General features: G+C 45.2%; 1 protein-coding gene across 8 annotated transcripts in view; it reads left to right on the top strand.

The window, feature by feature from the left end:
- CDH4 (cadherin 4) overlaps positions 1-22,212 on the top strand; it is an 828,450-nt gene that overhangs the window by 625,384 nt on the left and 180,854 nt on the right. For all 8 annotated transcript variants that reach the window (XM_081196108.1, XM_081196107.1, XM_081196113.1 and 5 more), the window contains one exon: positions 21,419-21,574. In XM_081196108.1, the coding sequence (XP_081052234.1) occupies positions 21,419-21,574 (156 nt within the window). The remainder of the gene's footprint in view (positions 1-21,418; positions 21,575-22,212) is intronic.

Genomic DNA, 22,212 nt, shown 5'->3' with positions numbered 1-22,212 from the left:
TATTTAAAATTTTAAAAGATGCTGCTGCTAAGGTGCTACACTCAATATGCCAGCAAATTTGGAAAACTCAGCAGTGGCCAGAGGATTGGAGAAGATCAGTCTACATCCCAATCCCAAAGAAGGGCAGTGCCAAAGAATGCTCCAACTACCACACAATTGCACTCATTTCACATGCTAGCAAGGTTATGCTTAAAATTCTACAAGGCAGGCTTAAGCAGTATGTGGACCGAGAACTCCCAGAAGTGCAAGCTGGATTTCGAAGGGGCAGAGGAACCAGAGACCAAATTGCAAACATGCGCTGGATTATGGAGAAAGCTAGAGAGTTCCAGAAAGACATCTACTTCTGCTTCATTGACTATGCAAAAGCCTTTGACTGTGTCGACCACTGCAAACTATGGCAAGTTCTTAAAGAAATGGGAGTGCCTGATCACCTCATCTGTCTCCTGAGAAATCTCTATGTGGGACAAGAAGCTACAGTTAGAAGTGGATATGGAACAACTGATTGGTTCAAAATTGGGAAAGGAGTACGGCAAGGCTGTATATTGTCTCCCTGCTTATTTAACTTATATGCAGAATTCATCATGCGAAAAGCTGGGCTGGAGGAATCCCAAACCGGAATTAAGATTGCCAGAAGAAATATCAACAACCTCAGATATGCAGATGACACAACTTTGATGGCAGAAAGTGAGGAGGAATTAAAGAACCTTTTAATGAGGGTGAAAGAGGAGAGTGCAAAATATGGTCTGTAGCTCAACATAAAAAAACGAAGATCATAGCCACTGGGCCCATCACCTCCTGGCAAATAGAAGGGGAAGAAATGGAGGCAGTGAGAGATTTTACTTTCTTGGGCTTCATGATCACTGCAGGTGGTGACAGCAGTCACGAAATTAAAAGACACCTGCTCCTTGGGAGAAAGGCAATGGCAAACCTAGACAGCATCTTAAAAAGCAGAGACATCACCTTGCCAACAAAGGTCCATATAGTTAAAGCCATGGTTTTCCCTGTAGTGATGTATGGAAGTGAGAGCTGAACCATAAAGAAGGCTGATCGCTGAAGAATTGATGCTTTTGAATTATGGTGCTGGAGGAGAGTCCCATGGACTGCTAGAAGATCAAATGTATCCATTCTTAAGGGAATCAGCCCTGAGTGCTCACTGGAAGGACAGATCGTGAAGCTGAGGCTCCAATAGTTTGGCCACCTCATGAGAAGAGAAGACTCCCTGGAAAAGACCCTGATGTTGGGAAAGATGGAGGGCACAAGGAGAAGGGGACGACAGAGGACGAGATGGTTGGATAGTGTTCTCGAAGCTACCAGCATGAGTTTGACCAAACTGCGGGAGGCAGTGGAAGACAGAAGTGCCTGGTGTGCTCTGGTCCATGTGGTCACGAAGAGTCGGACACGACTAAACAACAACAACATTCATTGGTTGATGGTACTTGACTATTTCCCTGTCTGATTATTATTCTTGCACTACCACCGAAGTCTAGCTGGAGAAAATCAGTGAGAAAAGGAGCTGCAGGGAGGAGTGGCAGTCCGGGGGAGAAATATTCGCCTCAGTTCTATGCCTGTCTGCACCTCACCTGCGCTAGCCTTGCAAGGGGGACGTGGGCTTAGAATCCCTGTATTTGCTTTGCAATGTTTAGTTCTGCCCTTAGCAATTTCCAAAGAGTGCTTAGCCCCCTATATCTTTGTGAACATTCATTCCACTCCTGTAATGTTTCCCCCTGACACAGATTTCTGCCTTTTCAGAGTATTGGTCTTTGCTCTGAAGGCGGGTAATGTTTCCCTCCTGAGATCTCTCTCCACAGCACATTAAAGGATGAGCTGTTATCTCCTCTATATTCGGTAATGCAGAAATTATTGGGTCACTTGGGATGCCATTGTTTATGCCTAAATCCTTCTCCCTGGCTCTCCTGAGATGCTGCCCACTGCCTACCCTGCTCATGGGACTCATCTGATTGAGCTAAGAGTGTCCACAGTATAAGCTGGAAATCTGAGCATTAAAAAAAAAGGGGGAAATATTGTTCTTCAGGCTTGGCTTGCTATTGCTGTAGGCAGCTTTGTCTCATGTGTGCCTACCTGCACTATCCAAATAGGAACAATGACACTGTGAAAGGCCAGAGTGGAAGCCTGCTTGCCAGAGGTTCAGGAACAAATATAAGCCTGTGGCTGTAGGCCCCTGGGATTTTGAGATCACTGCCGTATCTCTTGGGAACGTCCACAGAAATGGAAAAAGAGTAGCACACCCATCCCTGTCTTCAGCAGAGCAAGGAACTGCAACATAACAATGACAAGCGGTGAAGCAGACTAGGGAAGCAGACATCCTTGAAGCTTTCTGGGGCCCCCAGTCTCTTTCGGCAAGATGAGCAGGTACAAAGGATCCCACCTGCAAAAGGTTTCATCAAATACAAGAGTGGAAGGACCGAAGGACTAAAAGTTTTTCAGAGTTCTTTGACCCAAATAGCTCCTGGCTTTCTTCTTGCAGATGTAAAGCATGGGTTGGAAGTGTTGGGATGGATTTGGAGAGTGGGGTATTTTTTGTTATATATAGCCTTCCTCTTTCTCACTTGTGTGAGTTTAGCAATTAGTTAAAAGGTAAAGGACCCCTGACAGTTAAGTCCAGTCACAGATGACTCTGGGGTTGTGGCGCTCATCTCGCTTTACAGGCCGAAGGAGTCAGCGTTTGTCTGCAAACAGTTTTTCCAGGTCATGTGGCCAGCATGACTAAGCTGCTTCTGGTGCAACGGAACACCAAAACCAGAGCAGCGCACAGAAACGCCATTTACCTTCCTGCCAGAGCAGTACCTATTTATCTATTTGCACTTTTTGGCGTGCTTTCGAACTGCTAGGTTGGCAGGAGCAGGGACCGATCAACGGGAGCTCATCCCGTCGCAGGGATTCGAACCGCTGACCTTCTGATCAGCAAGCCCAAGAGGCTCAGTGGTTTAGACCCCAGTGCCACCCATGTCCCTAACATTTAGTTAGCAGGATTTAAAATGGCCATCCCTTTGCAGCATGGAATGTGGAAGTTTCTGGAACAAGGTTGCTGAACCTTATTAATAATTAACCAGTGCCCCTTTTCATCCCTCTTAACAAAGGACGACTGGAGCATCCTTTTCCCACAGGAAAGACCTAAAATTGAGCAGGCTCTGAAAGAGAAAGAACAGCTGTAGTTATCTGACTCTACTAAAACTGTGTGTGTGTTTGCTTAAATTGAGGTTCAGCAAATTTCTTTAAACACATCAAGGCAATGCAACCCCCCTAATAATTTTCTGCATGTTGTACACAAGCACACATCATGTACGCAGAAAGAGTAGGGAGCACACAGCTCCATATGTTAAGTGGGGCATGGTTGTAAAGAAAAGAGTGGGGAAATGGGTGTTCTGCAAAGATCTGCACTTCTATTTCTGCTACACCCTCATTCCTGATGCAACTCTTCATCTCTGATTTTGGGTTCCAACTCTTCCCTCTCCCTCCATTTCTTCCTGCTGAACAAACACCTGTCCTGCAAAATGGTTCCACCTGTATAGCATGAGATTCTTATCTCGGGGCCATGGGTTCAAGGTCCACATTAGATGAAAGATTCCTACACTGGAGGAGGCTGGACTAGATGATGTCTGCGGTCCCTTCCAACTTTACAGTTCTATGATTCCATGCATCTACTAAAACTCACCTGTGTCGCATTCTAGATTCTATGCTTGATCCACCCATCGTAGATCCAGAAGCACTCCTCTGCCCCTGCCCCACAGGCGTGCAATTCATACACAGGATATGTTCCACGATTACTAGTGTTCAGAAAGTAAAGGACTCAAAGAAGGAACTCTTTGAAACCCAGCATGAGATGTTTTCAACCTTGGCTTGTTATTGCTGCAGTCAGCTTGTCACTTTCATAACTTCCTGTGCCAGGCAAATTAGGGCAGGCTCCCTTATCTCGTTTTCCAGGCACAAACGGACTGTCTTAACACTCCCATTGAAATCAATGAAAAGTGCTTAACTTTGCTGGATCGTGCCCTATCATAATAGATTTTGGAGCTGACATTTCCGGCGCTGCAAGTGCGGTTGTAAGGGCCCTTCATGCTGCTCTTGTCATTCATTATTGAGCTCCTGGGACGCTCAATACGGGAAGGTTAAGCATTCACTCTTGGAACTCTAGGGCTGTTTGCTGAAGATTCTGCTCCTTTCTCACATCCATTTTGTGACATTGGGATTTGCTCCTTTCTTGCACCTCCCTTCTGCTTCATCATGCTCACATCCAGATACAAGGAGAACCTCTGGAGAGTCTTCTCCTCAGCTCCATTTTCCTGATACAGTGGTACCTCGGGTTAAGTACTTAATTCGTTCTGGAGGTCTGTTCTTAACCTGAAACTGTTCTTAACCTGAAGCACCACTTTATCTAACGGGGCCTCCTGCTGCCACCACGCTGCCTGAGCACGATTTCTGTTCTCATCCTGAAGCAAAGTTCTTAACCTGAAGCACTATTTCTGGGTTAGCGGAGTCTGTAACCTGAAGCGTATGTAACCTGAAGCGTATGTAACCCGAGGTACCACTGTAGTAGAAAGCACTGCTCCAAAATGTGCTGGGTAGCTGGGTCTGGTTGCCATGTTAATTTCCCATAGTGCCCCCCGGTGTTGCATCACTGCTCAGGAAAATCCATCCCACTTCAGTTTCTTTCAGTTTCACAGTCTTTGAAATATATCTGCTTCAGCCTCCCCAATAAAATATTTGAGGGGGTTGTGGCCTCCCCAAAGTTGATGGGCACCGCCATTCAGATGGTGTGTGCATGCTGTGTCATGTGATCAGTTACGCAGGGTGGGGCTTACCTGGAGCCCCCAATATTTTATTCAAGTTGGCACACATGAGGGGGTAGGTAGGCAGCAGTAGCTGCTTCCCAGCACCAGTGATGCTACATTGACAGGGCTGGGGGGAAGTGTCAGCAAGATCATGGGAGCTCCATCTTCTTGTGTGCTGCCACATCCCACCACTCTGCCTAATCATGATTTATTTAGTTGGTTTTTCCTTGCTGGCACTCCAGCCTCCAGCTTTGTCTCCTGCCTTTGGGTTGCCTGGAACAATATTTGGGAAGGCCTACTCCCAGCCTAGCCTTGCGCCATCATTGTGACATTTTGCTTTTTGGGGAGTCAGGTAATTTTCATTAGAAGGGAGTTGCATTCATCACTGGACATGCCAATTATGACTGAGATAATGCTAAATATCTGCCTTCCTTTGCTTCTGTGTTAATGGCTGCAGCACCACAGTGATAGCAGTGCTGTCCTCCTGCCAGCACTGTCCTTGCTGGGAAAGTGATGGGTAGGCATGAAGCGGTGAAGATGCTGGAGGTGCTTTGGGTTCCTGGTACCCAACTGCAAGTTGCCGCCACCAGCCCCATTCCCACCCTGAAAAATGCAGTGTTGCAGCTAGCAAGAAGGCACTGCTACTATTCCTTCTTCCTCATGCCCCACAGCTGAGCTTCTAGTTCTTCACTTAGATTTCATCATTTCTGGTTTTAACGCTAGAGGTTAGGTGGATTTTAGGGCTGGGGTGATTCACTGTAATGTCTTTTCACATCAGTTGTGAAAGCAGGTGTCGGGATGATCTGCTTTGGTAAGCTGTTCCATTTTTTGGAGATGAGTCATTTGCCTTTAAAGCACCTTTCCTTCTGTGATGAAACCCTCTCCCTCCTTGGCAATATAACTGAAACGAAAGGAAAAGAGTCTGGCATCGCTGGGAGGTTGCTATCTACCTGTCTCTTTCCATGTTGCAGAAAAGAGACGAGGAGATATGCTTATGGAAACTATGTAATAAAATGATCACCTCCTATTAGAGGTGAAACTTCATTTTGGCTAGCTTTCAGCATACAGAAGGATCTCTTTCCTTATACAACGAAAGAGTGGGATGGAGGGGGGAAAAATTCCAGGGCTGACATGCACAGGAGTTGAGAGGATATGGATGTACCAGGTCCAAAGTCAGCAGAGAGGCCAGGTGTGTAGCTTTCATTTAAAAAGAAAAAGTAGGTCTCTATGAATAAAGCAATCGAAGCAAAATGTATAGGCAGCATTCTAACCAGCTTGTGAGAAAATAGCCTGCTCCCGCCCAGGGGTGTATCTAGGGGTTACCAGGTTGGGATCTGCCAAGAGCGCAGGTCCAGGGGTGTTTGTTGTTTGTACAAATCATGTCTCTCCACTCTGGTTCAGAGTGGCTAGGAGTGGCTAGGAGAGGAAGCAGCTAGCAGAGGGAGGCAGGCAGGCAGGAAAGAAGGAAGGCCAGTGGAAGAGGAGGAGGAAAGGCAGAATAGAGCAGCCCCAACCCCAATGGCCACAGAAGAAGTCACTGGCAAAACACGAAAGGTGATGAAAAGCAAATTTTTTGAATTTCTGGGCCATGGTCTCTCCCAGCTTGGAAGGCACCGATGCATCTCCTTGCCAAGGGCACGAGGGACCGAGGTGTGGGACACTGATACATTTACTTGCCAAGGGCACAAGGGAGCCAGTGTGGTGTAGTGGTTAAGAGTGGTAGTCTCGTAATCTGGGGAACTGGGTTCGCGTCTCTGTTCCTCCACATGCAGCTGCTGGGTGACCTTGGGCTATTCATACTTCTCTGAAGTCTCTCAGCCTCACTCACCTCACAGAGTGTTTGTTGTGGGGGAGGAAGGGAAAAGGAGAATGTTAGCCACTTTGAGACTCCTTAGGGTAGTGATAAAGCGGGATATCAAATCCAAACTCTTCTTCTTCTTCTTCCTTGGAGTGTATGTCTTGATTCAGCCCATGTAGAGGGCTGTTCATTTTGAAGCCAGTTCCTTCCTTCCTTCTTTCTTTCTTTCTTTCTTTCTTTCTTTCTTTCTTTCTTTCTTTCTTTTCCAAGACAGGAGTTATTGTTGCCCAGAGAAAACAGTTGAGAAATGCAGGATTTTAGTGACACCCCGTCCAGATGACTTTCTAAATGAAAGCTAGTTGGAAGCAGGGTCAGATGCTGCTCCTAGGGGTCTTTTGACTTCCAGGAGCAGCTTTGGTGGAGGGGATGAAGTGGGTCTAGAAAAGCCTCCAGGCATATGGAACAAAGCGTGGGCCATGATCCTGGGTTGAAAACCCTGTTCAGCTCCAAATCTCGCTGTTCAACTTTGGGCTAATGCATTAGCTTACAGGGTTTTGAAATTAAGTCAGCTAGATTTAAAGAAAGCATTGGGGGGGGGGAAACATCCCACCAGAACTGAGCATTCAGCAATGGATCAGGTTGACTAGGGGAGTTGTGGAATCATGTTCCTTGGGGACATTCAAAGGGGGAAAGGTGGAGGCTTGTCATGAATGAAGCAGTGTTGACTTTAGATGGCCCATGGGAATGTCCCCGTGTTTATGAATCTTTGGGAAAGTTGACAAGTGTCTATGAACAGTTCCTTCCTGGGTGCTTAGGGATGCAGGAAATGCAGGCGGATCCTCCCATTTGTCTAATTAGAGGAGAAAAATGGTCCCACAGCAGCAGTCTGTAAGCAAGAGGGATGATCAAAGAGGGAAGACATCTTGAGCATTAAGGGATGGGCAAAAAAAGCACAAATGACTGGGAATGTGGCCATAAAGACGGATGAATGGAATGCCCTTCCAAAGCAACTCTTGGGGTGTGTGTTTTTTCTTCTTCCCTTGGTCTCATTAAAGGAAGTTTGCAGTCATTCTGCCTGCCACAGCAATTTCAAAGTTCAAATGCTTACAAGCATAACCCGCTGCACATAAGCTATGCTTTGTTCGAAATGCTCTTAATTAACGTTGGCATTGGCGAGCCTCCTGCTGTTGGCCAACTTTTGTGCAACTTAAGAACTTTCCTTTGTTTTCTCTCGAGTAAAGGACCAAAGCCATATCCCATGTTTAAATAGTCCAAAGCTGTGTTCAGATGCTAAATAAGCATATTGAGGATTGGCTTGTCCCCCGTCCCCCCACCTCACTTCCCTCGCCCCAACATATTGCAGCAATTGTGAGCGATTTGTACATATGGAGAACTGGCAGGAGAAGAAACATGAGCTATTCAAGCTTCTCCTTATCCCAGTTTTTTGTTTTTGTTTTGTTTTTGCATATAAAAAGTGGTTCCTTCTAGCCAAACGTAGAGTTGGTGACAGGCAAACAGACTTCAGCTCAAATCAGAATTAGGGCATAATTAAAAACATCAATGCAGAAGGCTAAAAACCTGCCCACAATTTAGTTAGTTAGTTGGTTGGTTTATTCCATGGGTAAGCAAACTAAGGCCCGGGGGCCGGATCCAGCCCAATCGCCTTCTAAATCCGGCCCACGGACGGTCCGGGAATCAGCGTGTTTTTACACGAGTAGTATGTGTTCTTTTATTTAAAATGCATCTCTGAGTTATTTGTGGGGCATAGGAATTCGTTCATTTCCCCCCAAAAAATATACAGTGGTACCTCGGGTTAAGTACTTAATTCGTTCCGGAGGTCCGTTCTTAACCTGAAACTGTTCTTAAACTGAAGCACCACTTTAGCTAATGGGGCCTCCCACTGCTGCCGCGCCTCCGGAGCATGATTTCTGTTCTCATCCTGAAGCAAAGTTCTTAACCTGAAGCACTATTTCTGGGGTAGCCGAGTCTATAACCTGAAGCATATGTAACCCAAGGTTCCACTGTAGTCTGGCCCCCCACAAGGTCTGAAGGACAGTGGACCGGCCCCCTGCTGAAAAAGTTTGCTGACCCCTGGAACTTTATTCCATAAAATTTTATACATTGCATGATTGTTGTTGTTGTTAAAAAAAACTACTTCAAATGAGTTTATAAAGATAAAGCAGGTTACCAAGCTAATTTTGAAAGAGTTCTAAAATGTCTTTTGATTCTGGTTCACAAACAGTTTTTTCCCACCTCCTGACTACTAATCCCAGGAAGGGTTTCTGGCAGGGAAAGCTTTTGGCCTCACCATATGCTTAAAACAAGGATTCCCAAATTGTGGTCTCGTGGTCCTTAGGCCTCATTCAGGTGATCTGTGACATGTCTGTAGTTGAAGGCAGGAGACAGCACATCCATCACATTAAATATCTGTATTGATTTGCACTTGTATTGTTCTTTTATGTCTTACATTGTATTTTATTGTATTACCATCTGAATTCCATGGAATTCAAATGGCAATACAACACATAAAGAAGAAAAGATGCAATAAAAATAGAATTTAAAATCATACAGCATCTAGCACAGGACGTCATAAATGTTACAACAGGCAGAAAAATCCTTAAGTGCTCCACCAAGACCCTTGGCAATTGGAGAGCCAGTGTGGTGTAGTGGTTAGGAACGGTAGACTCGTAATCTGGTGAACCGGGTTCGATTCCCCACTCCTCCACATGCAGTTGCTGGGTGACCTTGGGCTAGTCACACTTCTCTGAAGTCTCTCAGCCTCACTCACCTCACAGAGTGTTTGTTGTGGAAGGGAAAAGGAGATTGTTAGCCGCTTTCAGACTCCTTCGGGTAGTGATAAAGCGGGATATCAAATCCAAACTCTTCTTCTTCTTCATGGGGAGGAAACGTCTGAGAATGGCTGCTTTAAAGGCCAAGAAAAGGCCAAGACTCAGGTGAGAGCTAACAAAGGGTGCATTCAAAGCCTTTGCATAAACTAGACTGCTTGTGTTGGGACTTCAGAGTTCCCTGAGCTGGGGCAGACAAGCTCAGGAATTGCATGTCTCTTTCCTACAGATGTGAGCATCCTGGGCTTTCCTAAAGTTCCCTGAAGCCTTAAAAAAGAACCCACTGTGGTGGCATTTATGTAGCTTGGTTTCAGCTAGGATAACATGTAGGACTTGGGCAAAAGCATGCAGAATCTTATTTTGCATTAGGCCCATTCCTGTTGAATAGATGAAACTGAACCTAGAAAGCAAGTTAGATCAAATATACAGAAGGGCCACAACTCACTTGGGTATACTTAGCGAGGGACAGAGGAGAGACTGAGAGGAGATATAACAGCCATCTTCAACTATCTAAAGGAATCACATGGAAGATAGAACAAGCTTGTTTTCTCGTGCTTCAGTGGGAAGGACCTGAACCAATGCATTTAAGTTACAAGAAAGGAGATTTGGACTAAACATCAGGAAGAGCTTTATGTTACGATTCTTGCTCCGTGTTTGCAGTCATGGGATTGACGGTGTATGTTTTCGTTCCACATAGTGGGAAGTGACGGAGACAGGATGTTTATTTTACTGTGTTCTGTGATGTAGGACTATTGCCCTTTGTTCTTTCTCTTTGCTGTCTGATGAGAAAGAGGAAGGAGCTGAGTCAAGATGCTCCGAGTGTATTATATGTAAATAAAGTAGATTAGCCAAAATGCTGTGCTACTGAGTTCTGTTATGCAAACTGCAATACTCTGCAGGATCCCTAAGTGTGCTGATGCTTCTTGGTATCAGTTGCTGTGATGTTCGTGCTGAAGAAAGCTTTTGAAGCTCCCAAACGATCAACCAGCAGGGAGAGAACATGCCAGTCGGGCATGTGTCTCTGCCAGGGTCCTAAACGTGAGTAGGACGAACCTAACACTTTATGGTGGTATGAGCTGTTGGGCAGTGGAAAAGACTCTCTTTGAAGTTGGTGGACTCTTCTTCGCTGGAGGTTTATAAGCAGAGGTTGGATGGTTGAATTAGATGACCCTCTGATTGGATTATAGGACCTGCAGAGTCCCTTCCAATTCTTCAGTTCTATGATTCTATGAATCCCATCTTTAACCTTTTCAGGCAAGAGCAGTGGGGCAATTGCTCTATGGAACACAGCTTTGAAGTCATATGGACCCCCCTCCAAAGGGCTAAGTCCATTAAAAAAAAAGGATTTTGGGACAATATTCTAGGCACAATATGGCTTGCCATCCTCATTGTTAAGAACCAAAGCAAATCTACTAAAACTGGCGTCTTTAGTAAATATAGCAAAATGATAGCTTATTGGAATAAGTTTTCCTATGGAAATAGTCAGAAACTTTCAACATTATCCCTGATTAGTATCCCAGACAGTGACTGAGTAAGCTGATACCTATGGTAGGATTTCCATCTGATTCTTGTTGCTGCTGCTGTGAAAGCAGGGAAAAGAAGAAAGCTTTTGACTTCAAGAGACAGCTTATCTTCGATTTAGATTTTTTTTGAGTTGTTGGCAGAGATTTAATACCTAAAGACTGTCACCCTTTGACCTGAAAGTGTATGTTAGATATGCCCTTTTTGAGTCTTGTTGGGTGAAACCCTTCAGATATTCTTGTTCTATTGTATTATCATTCTATAAAGGAGGGACAAGCACAATTATTTATTTTATATATCTGGAGGTGTTAGAGACTTTTTCAGGGAAAGCAATGGATAAATGCAGTAAATAAATTGAAGAACGAAATAAATAGTGCCACTCTGCCACTAATATTACACACCCAAAGAATCAAAGATTAATCGCCTTGACAAAATAAACAGATTCCCCTCTGCAGTTACATTAGGATGGCTCAGAGGGATTCCCCTGGATTAGCACTGACAACCAGCGGTGGAAATCCTGGAACACAGAATAATAGAACTGTAGAGTTGGAATGGACCCAAAGAGTCCTCTAATCCAACTCCCTGCAATGCAGAAATCTCAACTAAAGCATCTTTGGCAGATGGCCATCCAACCTCTGCTTAAACCTGCAAAGAAGGAGACGCCACTACCTTTGTAGGGAGTCTATTCCACTGTCAAACAGCTCTTACTGTCGGAAAAGTGCTCCTGATATTTATTTGGAATTCCCTTTCTTGTAACTTGAAGCCATTGGTTTGTGGCTTCAGAGCAGGAGAAACCCAGCTTGCTCCATCTTCCATATAACAGCCCTAAAGATATTGAAAGAAAAGCTATCGTATCTCCTCTCAGTCTCCTCTTTTCCAGCTAAACATTCCCAACTCCCACAACCATTGCTCATAAGTCTTGGTTTCCAGACCCTTCATCATCTTGGTCACCCTCCTCTGCACGCCTTCCAACTTGTCAATATCCTTTTTAAACTGTAATGCCCAGAACTGGACACAGGACTCCAGGTGTGGTCTGACCAAGGCAGAATAGAGCGGTGCTATGACTTCCTTGGAGCTGGACACTAGACGTCTGTTGAAGCAGCCTAGAATAGCATTAGCTTTTTTTGCTGCTGCATCACACTGTTGACTCATGTTAAGCTCATGGTCTACTAAGACCCCTAGATCCTTTTCACATGTATTACAGGCAAAGCAGGTGTCCCCCATCCTATATTTGCGGAGCTCTTTATTTCTGCCTAAGTATAGAACCTGACATTTGTCCCTACTGAAATTCATTTTGTTAGTTTGGGTCCAGTTCTCCAGTCTTTTAAGTTCATCTTGTAACCTGATTCTGTCTTCTGCGGCAAGACCTACCCATCCCAATTTGGTGTTATCTGCATATTTGATGAGCATGGTGCTGCAGATGACTCCCCCAGCAAGGTCATAATGAGCAAAGGCAAGTTTCAGTAAGGAATTTTCTTCAGCACATAGCTGGATTGCCTTTTCTGAAATGGGGGAGTTTGTTTCCACTCTTCCCCCATGCTGACATTCAGTGGCACCCTTAATTAAAACTCTCATGAGGCTGTACCTGACAGTGAAATAAGAGATTTTGTACAAATGTGGGTGAACGCCTTTATGTCTCAGATAAAACAACAAATCCCGATAATAAAATTCTGCCAGTGTATTTTTAGCAACTAAGTACTAAATCTACAGACTCAGGCGGGAGTGAAGAGGGGAGAGTGGCAGTTGTGGATTAATATATAAAAGGACATTTTTATTTCCTTTAGTGCTTCCTTTAAGTGCTGACCAATGAAACAAATCCTGAAAACGTCTTGTGCCCTAACTGGTCTGGCCCTGGGCTTCCATTCCATATATTGCCTTTCATCTCCTGCAATTTAAAGCTTATTTGCCTTCCATTTACAGTACCAGTGTTTCATGTCACTTACTCAAAAACTCACGGATACTTGAAAGAGGCAAAGAAGCTTTCTTCAAGTCACTTCCATTCTTGTTGATTTCCTTAAGGTGCAAAAATGCTTCTTTTTATTTCCCGAAGTGCCAACCTATTTTGGGGGGGCAGGGTGTCTGTGTGCAATATCACATCACAAATAAGATGAGCTGGTATAATTCAGATCGTTGGCTGTTAATCAACAGTGGAATGGAGAAGTGTGCAGGGTGATTTTGCATTGTACAGCTGGAGAAAGAGAAGCTTCTCCACTGATAGGGAGGCAACGTCCATGGTCCAGAGAAGTGCTCTCACCATATCAGTGTGGTTCAGATTTTCCTATCTGCTTGGACATAGCTGCTCTCTTCCCATTCATAGGTAAACTAAAGAAGGTAAAGGACCCCTGGGTGGTTGAGTCCAGTCAAAGGCGATATGGAGTTGCTCATCTCACTTTCAGGCCGAGGGAGATGGTGTTTGTCCACAGACAGCTTTCTGGGTCATGTGGCCAGCATAACTAAACCGCTTCTGGCACAACAGAACACTGTGACGGGAGCCAGAGTGCATAGAAATGCTGTTTACCTTCCTGTCACAGTGGTACCTATCTATCTACTTGCACTGGCATGCTTTCGAACTGCTAGGTTGGCAGGAGCTGGGACAGAGCAGTGGGAGCTCACACCATCACAGGGATTTGAACCACCAGCCTTCTGATTGGCAAGCCCAAGAGGCTCAGTGGTTTAGACCACAGCGCCACCCATGCCCCTAGATAGTTTATTCATAGGTAAACTATCACTTTAGCATCCCAATAGTGCATTTCCAGTGCTTATTGACACCCTGAGATGCCACAGATGGGAAGTCAGTGCATGCAGTACTTTGAGCTGGATTTTCCGTCTGCCTTTGTGCCTCCAATGGTCATGTACATCAGCTCTCTGTTGCACAGTGGAGGTTGGTCCATTAGCATGAATGGAACTGTTAGAATTCCTGCTCCATGATTGTGCCTATTACATGACGGTATATGTTTTGACTCCACAGAGTGGGAAGTGACGGAGACAGGATGTTTGTGTTACTGTGTTCTGTGAAATGGGACTATTGTCCTTTTTCTCTTTGCTGTCTGATGCTAGAGAGGGAGGGAGCCATGTTGCAGTGCTTCGTGTGTGTTTATATGTAAATAAAGTAGATTAGCCAAAATGCTGAGTTGCTGAGGTCTGTCACACAAACTGCGCAGACTCTGCAGATCCCAAAGTGTGCCGATGTCTGTTGGCATCGGTTGCTTTGATGTTCGGGCTGAAGAAAGCTAATGAAGCTCCCGAATGATCGACCAGGAGGGAGAGAACATACCAGTCGGACATGTGTCTCCACCAGGGTCCTACTTGAGTGTAGGATGAGCTATTGACAGGAACACTGCCCCATCAACCTCAGTCTACTCTCAGCCAGCACCCACCTGCCTCCACTGGCGGAGGAAGAGGAGTGCAGGGGGAGCGTATTGCCCCCGGCAGCATGATCCCAGCAGGGTGCCATCGTGGCTGTCCCCCCCCCACTGCACTGGGTGCCACATCCCCGCTCGCCCCGCCCCTAGAATGCATGCCAGCCCTGCCCCCGCCTGCTCTCCACCACTGCCTGCCTCCCTTCTTCCCTAACACCCAGTCATGCGGTGAGCAGGACATCCCACAATTACGGAAGCCACCCCAGCTTCTGATTCCACACACACACATGCCAGGGTGTCCCATTTCGGCTCCTTCACTCTGGCTGTGCCAGAGTGTGGGACCCCCCCAAAAAATGCACTGTTTTTGTGTCTCGCACTCTGGCATGAATCAGTTGGCTCCCATCAGAGGGTGGGGCCAAATACAGACTATTTTGCTGTTGTGCTCTCACTTTGTGGTAACGTTCCACCATCCCCCTTCCTCCTTCTGATTTTGGCAGGTGGCGGGCAGTGTTAGTGGGCGAAGGTGTGTAAGGACCCATCATCGTGATGGTGCAGGAGGTGAGAGTTGTGATCCCCAAGGGAGACAGTGAAGGAAGGGGGAACAGAGAGCAGAGAGATAGGGGGGTCTGAGTGAGAGGGAGTGGGGCCTCCGTTGACGTGGTTTCCTAATTTTCCTCACCGGGATGTTGGAGGCTGTATGCATTACCTTTGCCTCCACAATTGCTGGTCTCCCTTCCTTCAGCCCTACCAGTCCCAATAATGGCACCAGCTACCACTGCTGTTTCAGGAACTGGAATTCTTATCAACAGGGAAGCTAAGGACAACATCAGCTGGCGTGCACTTATCATGGCCAAAGCCGCTGGGTTTGCATGCATGGTGCCAAGCCAGGCTGCCCTGATTGCACAAAATAAGTCTTGATTTCAGCTAATATGCAGGGTGCGCAAGCTACTCTGCTCATGTGAGTAATCCCTTTGAACTCAAGGGAGCTGTTCGCATGCCTAAGTGATTTGCATGATCACTGCTTAAGAGCTGGAATTAGTCCCTGCCATCTGTATTTACAGTATTCTGCTAATCCAGCCCTTTTAGATGCTGCAAATAGCCCCCTTCTCTGTGCACCGTTATTGATCAAGAGAGAGAGATTTGGTTTGACAGAGGTTTGTGAAAAGCCTCATGAGTTGTCCAAGGAGTAGTCACATTATCAGCTCTTCTAAGATGACATGTGGTAATGCGGAGTTTAATACCGAAGCAGTGTCAAGCCACACCGCCAGCTGATGCCCTAAAGTACAAAAATAAATATCCGAAATGATTTTCTGCTGCCACTTCTGGATTTTACAAACTCCTGTGCTGTTTTGACTCCTTTTGTTACACTTAAACATCCTTTGGCAGGAGCAGAGAGGGAGGGCTGGGGACTGCACTCTGCCACTCTCCCCATTTGGAATAAATTAATCGGATTGTCTCACCATTTTTGTATAGCCTCATCTTGAAGTAATTTTAATTTTGGTGACTAGGTTCATAATATATATATATTTCAAGCGTGTTATCCCATTGACCGTACATAATCACATCTCAGAGCCTTAAATACTTGGAAGCTCCTTGAGCTACACTTCCCTTGCTTCAAACTTTTAAGTTTTAAGTGATAACTAAAGGACTATAATCTTACAGCTCTGAAATTAAATCTGTTAATACAGCAGTAATGGACCTTCTTGTTGTTGTTGTTTTAAAAAAATAACCAGCCCTGGACTCTGAAGTTCAGCAGTTGATTTTAATCTTGCTATTAGCCAAAACCTTTGCCTTCCACACATGCCAGAAGCAGAATTTATAACAGGGTATAGTTTGCCCTACTATGAACTTCTGCCTACCTACAGGTAGAAGAGGATGCAACAGTTTTCATCAATGACTTCTAGAGGAAAGGGCAGAGGGAAATCTTACCATATTTGTGGTTCACATAAACTGGCGGTGACAGCAAACACCTCAGCAGATAGGGAAAAAATTCAAAATGCAATAGAAAAAGCAGGATGGATGCAAACAAAATATCAATTTCTGGAAACTGCAAGAGGGGAGAGTGTTGCTGTTGTGCTCAGGTCCTGGTTGTGGGCTTCCCATTGGCATCTGGTTGGACACTATGAGAACAGGTTGCTGAGCTAGATAGACCACAGCCCTGATCCAGAAGGGTTATTCTTATATTCCGAAAATGAAATTCAACAGAGACAAATAAGAAGGTCTGCCGTTAGGGGAGGGGAATGAAATGCACCAGGTGTAGGTGTGTGTGTGTGTGTGTGTGTGTGTGTGTGTGTGTGTGTGTGTGTGTGTCCTGCTTGGCAATACTACATATGAAAAAGATCTCAGGATTGTGCAGGATTGCAGCATGATGATGTGGCTGCATATTGGAGCTGGGACATTCTGCACGCAAAGCAGTTAACAAGGACAAGGATGGCAATTGAGGGTGAGCACAATGCTTCCTGGATCTCAGTGCCTTTCATGTGGGTTAGCCCACCACAAACAAAACAGTGAAAAGACCCTGTTACTGAGTCATTCAGATTTGTCTAAGTCCCAACATCACATCACTGTTTCTGCAAGCATCTCTCTGACTCCTCAGTGTTGTTATTCCTACTGCCTGCATTATATTCCTTGGCTGCTTTTAGAAATTGACCTCAACTTCCATTATGACTCTCTTTCATCTGTCCTCCCCTTGCACCAATCAGAGTCTTGGCCTAGCCAGATCCTTCTGTCCTCCAAAGGGTTTGTGACCCATCAGTGGTGTTGTAGAAGTACATTCAAGAGCTCATCATGAAAGCTTCCCATTGCTATTCCCTCAAGTGTTGATTCATTCTAGATCTTGGAATCAGCAGAGAATACTAGGTTGGCCTCATTCTCTGGCTTCGTCTTTGCTAATACAACACAAACAATAATAAACTTGAAAGCCTCTTTGCTGGAACATAAGAAGAGCCTGCTGAATCAGGCCAAAGATGCATCTTGACCAATGTTCTCTTCTCACCTGATGCGTACGGGAAGCCCATAAGCAGAAAATGAGCACAACAGCACGCATCACACCTGTGGTTCCCAAGCAACTGCCACTCAGGAAGGATGCCCCCCCACCACAACACTGGAGGTGGAACATAGCAAGGGTTGCTAGTAGCCATCCATAGACTTATCCTCTATGAATTGGTCTAATCCTCTTTTATAGCCATCCAAGTTGGTGGCCATAAGGGTGGCGCTGTGGGTTAAACCACAGAGCCTAGGACTTGCCAATCAGAAGGTCGGTGGTTCGAATCCCCGCAATGGGATGAGCTCCCATTGCTCGGTCCCTGCTCCTGCCAACCTAGCAGTTTGAAGCACGTCAAAGTGCAAGTAGATAAATAGGTACCGCTCCGGCGGGAAGGTAAATGGCGGTTCCATGCACTGCTCTGGTTCGCCAGAAGCGGCTTAGTCATGCTGGCCACATGACCCAGAAGCTGTACGCCGGCTCCCTCAGCCAATAAAGCGAGATGAGCGTCGCAACCTCAGAGTTCACCACAACTGGACCTAATGGTCAGGGGTCCCTTTACCTTTAAGTTGGTGGCCACTACCACCTCTTGTGAAGGCAAGTTCCCTAGTTTAATTATGCACTGTGTGAAGAAGTTATTTCTTTTGTCTGTCTAATGGATGCTTTCCTCCCATTGCAAATAACTGGCACAGGGAGAAGCCTTTCCAATTGGGACTGCAGTGGGGTAAAGGATGAAAGCCCTGCCGCCACCTTGGTCTGAACTCCTACCCTATGCCAGTTATTCTTAAATACGGCTTGGCCCTTAGGGGTCTTCTGAGAAAGAGTGTGGTACAGGTGTAATTAATAAATAACAAAGGTTGCAAGAGATTCAAGTGGTTTAATCAGTAGATCAATCAGCTAAGTTTTAGTTAATGAATCACGGGGGCCCTTAATCAATGGGGTGATGATTTGAGAGCACAGTTCTTAATTACTGGAACTGTTTTATTCCTGGTGTGAGACTACAGTGGGAAATGACAAACAAAATATGAGAGATGCTCTTTCTTTGAACAATGAATGGAAGCTCATGTTTATTAAGCTGAAAGTTATCTTAAAAATCCTTCAGCATCTCATAAAAACTCTTCTACTGAAGTTTGGGTAGCATCTAATTGATTAATTAGTTAAAAGGCAAATGATATGATTTATTTTTATTTATTTAGCAGGATTTCTATAACGCTTAATCATCCATAACCTCTAAGCTGTTTACATAGTGTACAAAGCGCTCATTTTTTTTTTGCTCTACAAGACTCACTTTTTCCCTCCTAAAAATTAAGGGGGAATGTGTGTGCGTCTTATGGAGCGAATGCAGGCTGCGTAGCTATCCCAGAAGCCAGAACAGCAAGAGGGATCACTGCTTTCGCTGCGCAGCGATCCCTCTTGCTGTTCTGGCTTCTGGGATTCAGAATTTTTTTTTTTCTTCTTTTCCTCCTCCAAAAACTAGATGCGTCTTGTGCTCTGGTGCATCTTATAGAGCAAAAAATACAGTATTTATTAACATAGCCATCTTCTTTGTGCCTGTTGCACATGGATGTGCATCTTCATCAGCACATCCCGACTCACCCCGAAAAGCGGCTGCCATCGAGATGTGAAGTTTCAATCTTCTTTTGCTGTAAAGTGGGCTTCTATTATCTCTCTCTCTCTCTCCACCCCTCCACATTCTTTCTTTCATAAATCTGGGCAGGGGGATGTCAAAGAGAGCATTTGCTTGTCACCACGATACTCATCAGACTGTTTTCTGAAGCTGAGGGGTGTGTCAAGATGGTTTGTTTCTCCCTTGTACCTTGCACCTCTCTTACCCCTTTCAGAAATAGTCCTGATCTTACAAGAACTCCTTTACATTGCTGATCAGAAAATTAACTTCAGATTGCAGAGCGATAACAGGTCAAGGTTGCCACAGTTACGTCTCAACCGGCCTACTTACTGTCTTGTATCTGGTGGCTGGAAATGTGAATGAAACTGTCTTTGCAGAGCTTGTTGTTTATTTGCTTTTATTTTCCTTGGGAAAATATGTGTGATGGGGTGGCAGAGGTGGCCTTGAAAGTGACTTTCGGCGAACTGCAAGCACAATCAAAACAGGGTGGCAATATGGCCGACTTTACACAGGATAAACCTCTGTTTGAAGGGGGTCCCCTGTTTGAGGGACTGTCACACTGCACACAAGGTCTTTATGCTGCCTGGACACAGCAGACAATGGCAAAACATATTGCATTTAAAGAACAAAAGTAATTTCTAAATCTGAACCTATACAGATAAATTAGCATAGGCACATTTTAAGCAAACCCACACAGTGGTACCTCGGGTTAAGAACTTAATTTGTTCTGGAGGTCCATTCTTAACCTGAAACTGTTCTTAACCTGAAGCACCACTTTAGCTCATGGGGCCTTCCGTGCCACCGCCGTGCGATTTCTGTTCTCATCCTGAAGCAAAGAGCTTAACCCGAGGTGCTATTTCTGGGTTAGCAGAGTCTGTAACCTGAAGCGTCTGTAACCTGAAGCGTCTGTAACCCGAGGTACCACTGTATCTTCATACAGTATATCCTCTTTTTATGGTGAGTGATGCTTCTCCTCTTTCTTACCCTGAGTCAAAGTCATCTATCAGTTTGTGTCAGTGCTTCATCTAGTATTAACTTCTCTGCTGGTAAAAATCAATTTTAAGAATATAAGAGGAGCCCTCCTGGATGATGATGATGATGATGATGATGATGATGATGATATGCCGCCCACCTGACTGAGTTGCCCCAGCCACTCTGGGCAGCTTCCAAAAAAATATAAAGAACACAGTAAAACATCAACCATTAAAAACTTGCCTGAACAGGGCTGCCTTCAAGATGTCAAATAGTTGTTTTTTCTGTTTGATGTATGATGGGAGGGCATTTCACAGGGTGAGCAACACTACTGAGAAGGCCCTCTGCCTAGTTCCCTGTAGCTTCAGGTCTCACAGTGAGAGAACCACCAAAAGGCCCTCAGAACTGGACTTCAGTGTCCAGGCTGCATAATGGAGGTGGAGATGCTCCTTTGGGTATACAGGGCCGAGGCCGTTTAAGGCTTTGTAAGTCCATACCAACCCTTGGAATTGTGCTCAGAATTGTCCTGTCCTGTTCAGCATCCTGCATTCTCACAGTGGCCAACCACAAGCACAACATGAGCCAAACAGGACTCTCCCCTCTCCAATTTCTACCAACTGGAACTCAGAAGCATACTGTTTCTGACAAATCAGGGCTGATAGCCATTTTGTGCAACGGAGAAGAGAGGGGAAACTGTGTTATTTTCTGAATGGCTCCATCTTCTCCGGGTGCACCTTCCATGTGATGTGCAGCAGATCCTTTAAAAAAATGGTCCTTTTCAGTGGTCACACTCCAGCAGTGGAATACCTGTTCCAGAGAGACTTACCCATCATCTACCTTGATGTTATTTTTATTTTCCCAAGTCTCATAATCTGCCTCTTCTTTATATACCTATATATCTGTATTATGGTTTAGTGATATGCTGCTTTCACAGGTTTTATTGATTTATTGTATGCAGATTTAATTTGCTTCTTTCTTTGTTGCAAGCTGCCCTGATAATATGGCTGTAGGGCAGCTTGCAACATGCAAATATTTTGATCAGATAAAAAGATTGTGAATGTGCATTTTCACACATTGTTAAAACAGACCAGTCTGGCAGTGACTGCATCTTTTGTTTCCCAAATTCCCATTTGCCTTTCTGGAATCCACTGGGCGCTATTACTGATGCAAGCCATGGGACCCATGAACCAGTGGCTTGTGGATCTCACAGAAATTGTTTGTGATCTCAGGGGCTTGGATAAATAACACAGGGTCCGCACATGGCTGAAATGCGTAAGCACACAGCGTGCATTGTGTCACAGAAGATGTTGGGAAGATTCCTAAAACAAGCATCTCCTTGGTCTTTTGTGAACAGGTTGCTGAGTTGTCCCCTGCCAAAATCCACATGTGTGTAGAATAATAGGCTATTTTTCTCTGCTCTTGAAAGCTTTGTGTGTCTTTGTGTGCATGGCACCACGAACTTTCTTTCCCACCTGCCTTGCATTCCAAGCTCTCTCATGGTTCCCTTTCATGTTTTATTCAGATACGTTCGGATAAGGACAGCGAGATCCACATAAGATACAGCATCACTGGCGTGGGAGCTGACCAGCCACCTATGGAAGTCTTCAACATTGACCCTGTGTCTGGGAGAATGTACGTGACCCGTCCGATGGACAGAGAAGAAAGAGCATCCTATCACGTAAGCATGCAGCTTCTAGTATCTGGAGGCTTTCAACCCTCAAATCTTTTCTTCTCTTACCTTCTGGTTGGAGCTGACAATCTCAAAGCACAGCTCAATCAGAATTAAGCATAGAATACACAGTTTTGACAGCACCGAAACCAATCCGTCAGCTCCTAACTGGGGGCATGAGGGCAAAGCAACAGTTGTGGTTTAGAAATTATTTGACGGAAAGGCTGAAAACGAGTGAGCTCCTGGTTTATTTCTACCCTTCCATCTACCCCACCCCACCCAAAAAAGGTTCTCAGAGCAGCTTTCAAAAATCAGTTCTAAGAGAGTCTCTGGTACATGAGGAAAAATGAAAGGGAGGAGGGCAAAACTAGCTCAAGGACCAGTTCTTAACGTTACTATGGGTCTGTGCTAGAGCATTCCCTTCCTCATAGGTCAGATCTCCTGACCAGAGCTGGTGATTAAACATCCAGACCCGTGGAACAAGGCATCTAGCTGATTAGGAAGAAGATAAATAACCAGAATGACATCTTACGGCAGGAGCGATGAACCTCATTACATCTTCCAGGCCTCCCCATTTGATATGTCAGACTGTTTTCACCAAACCACAGCCACCTCCCGTAGGACACCAGGTGTGGGGTAGCTAAAGA

Source organism: Podarcis bocagei (genome assembly GCF_964188305.1).
Source record: "Podarcis bocagei genome assembly, chromosome: 5".
In the NCBI taxonomy this organism is placed as follows: Eukaryota; Metazoa; Chordata; class Lepidosauria; order Squamata; family Lacertidae; genus Podarcis; species Podarcis bocagei.
Note: the sequence above shows the minus strand (reverse complement) of the source record. Positions and strands in the feature narration are given on the sequence as shown.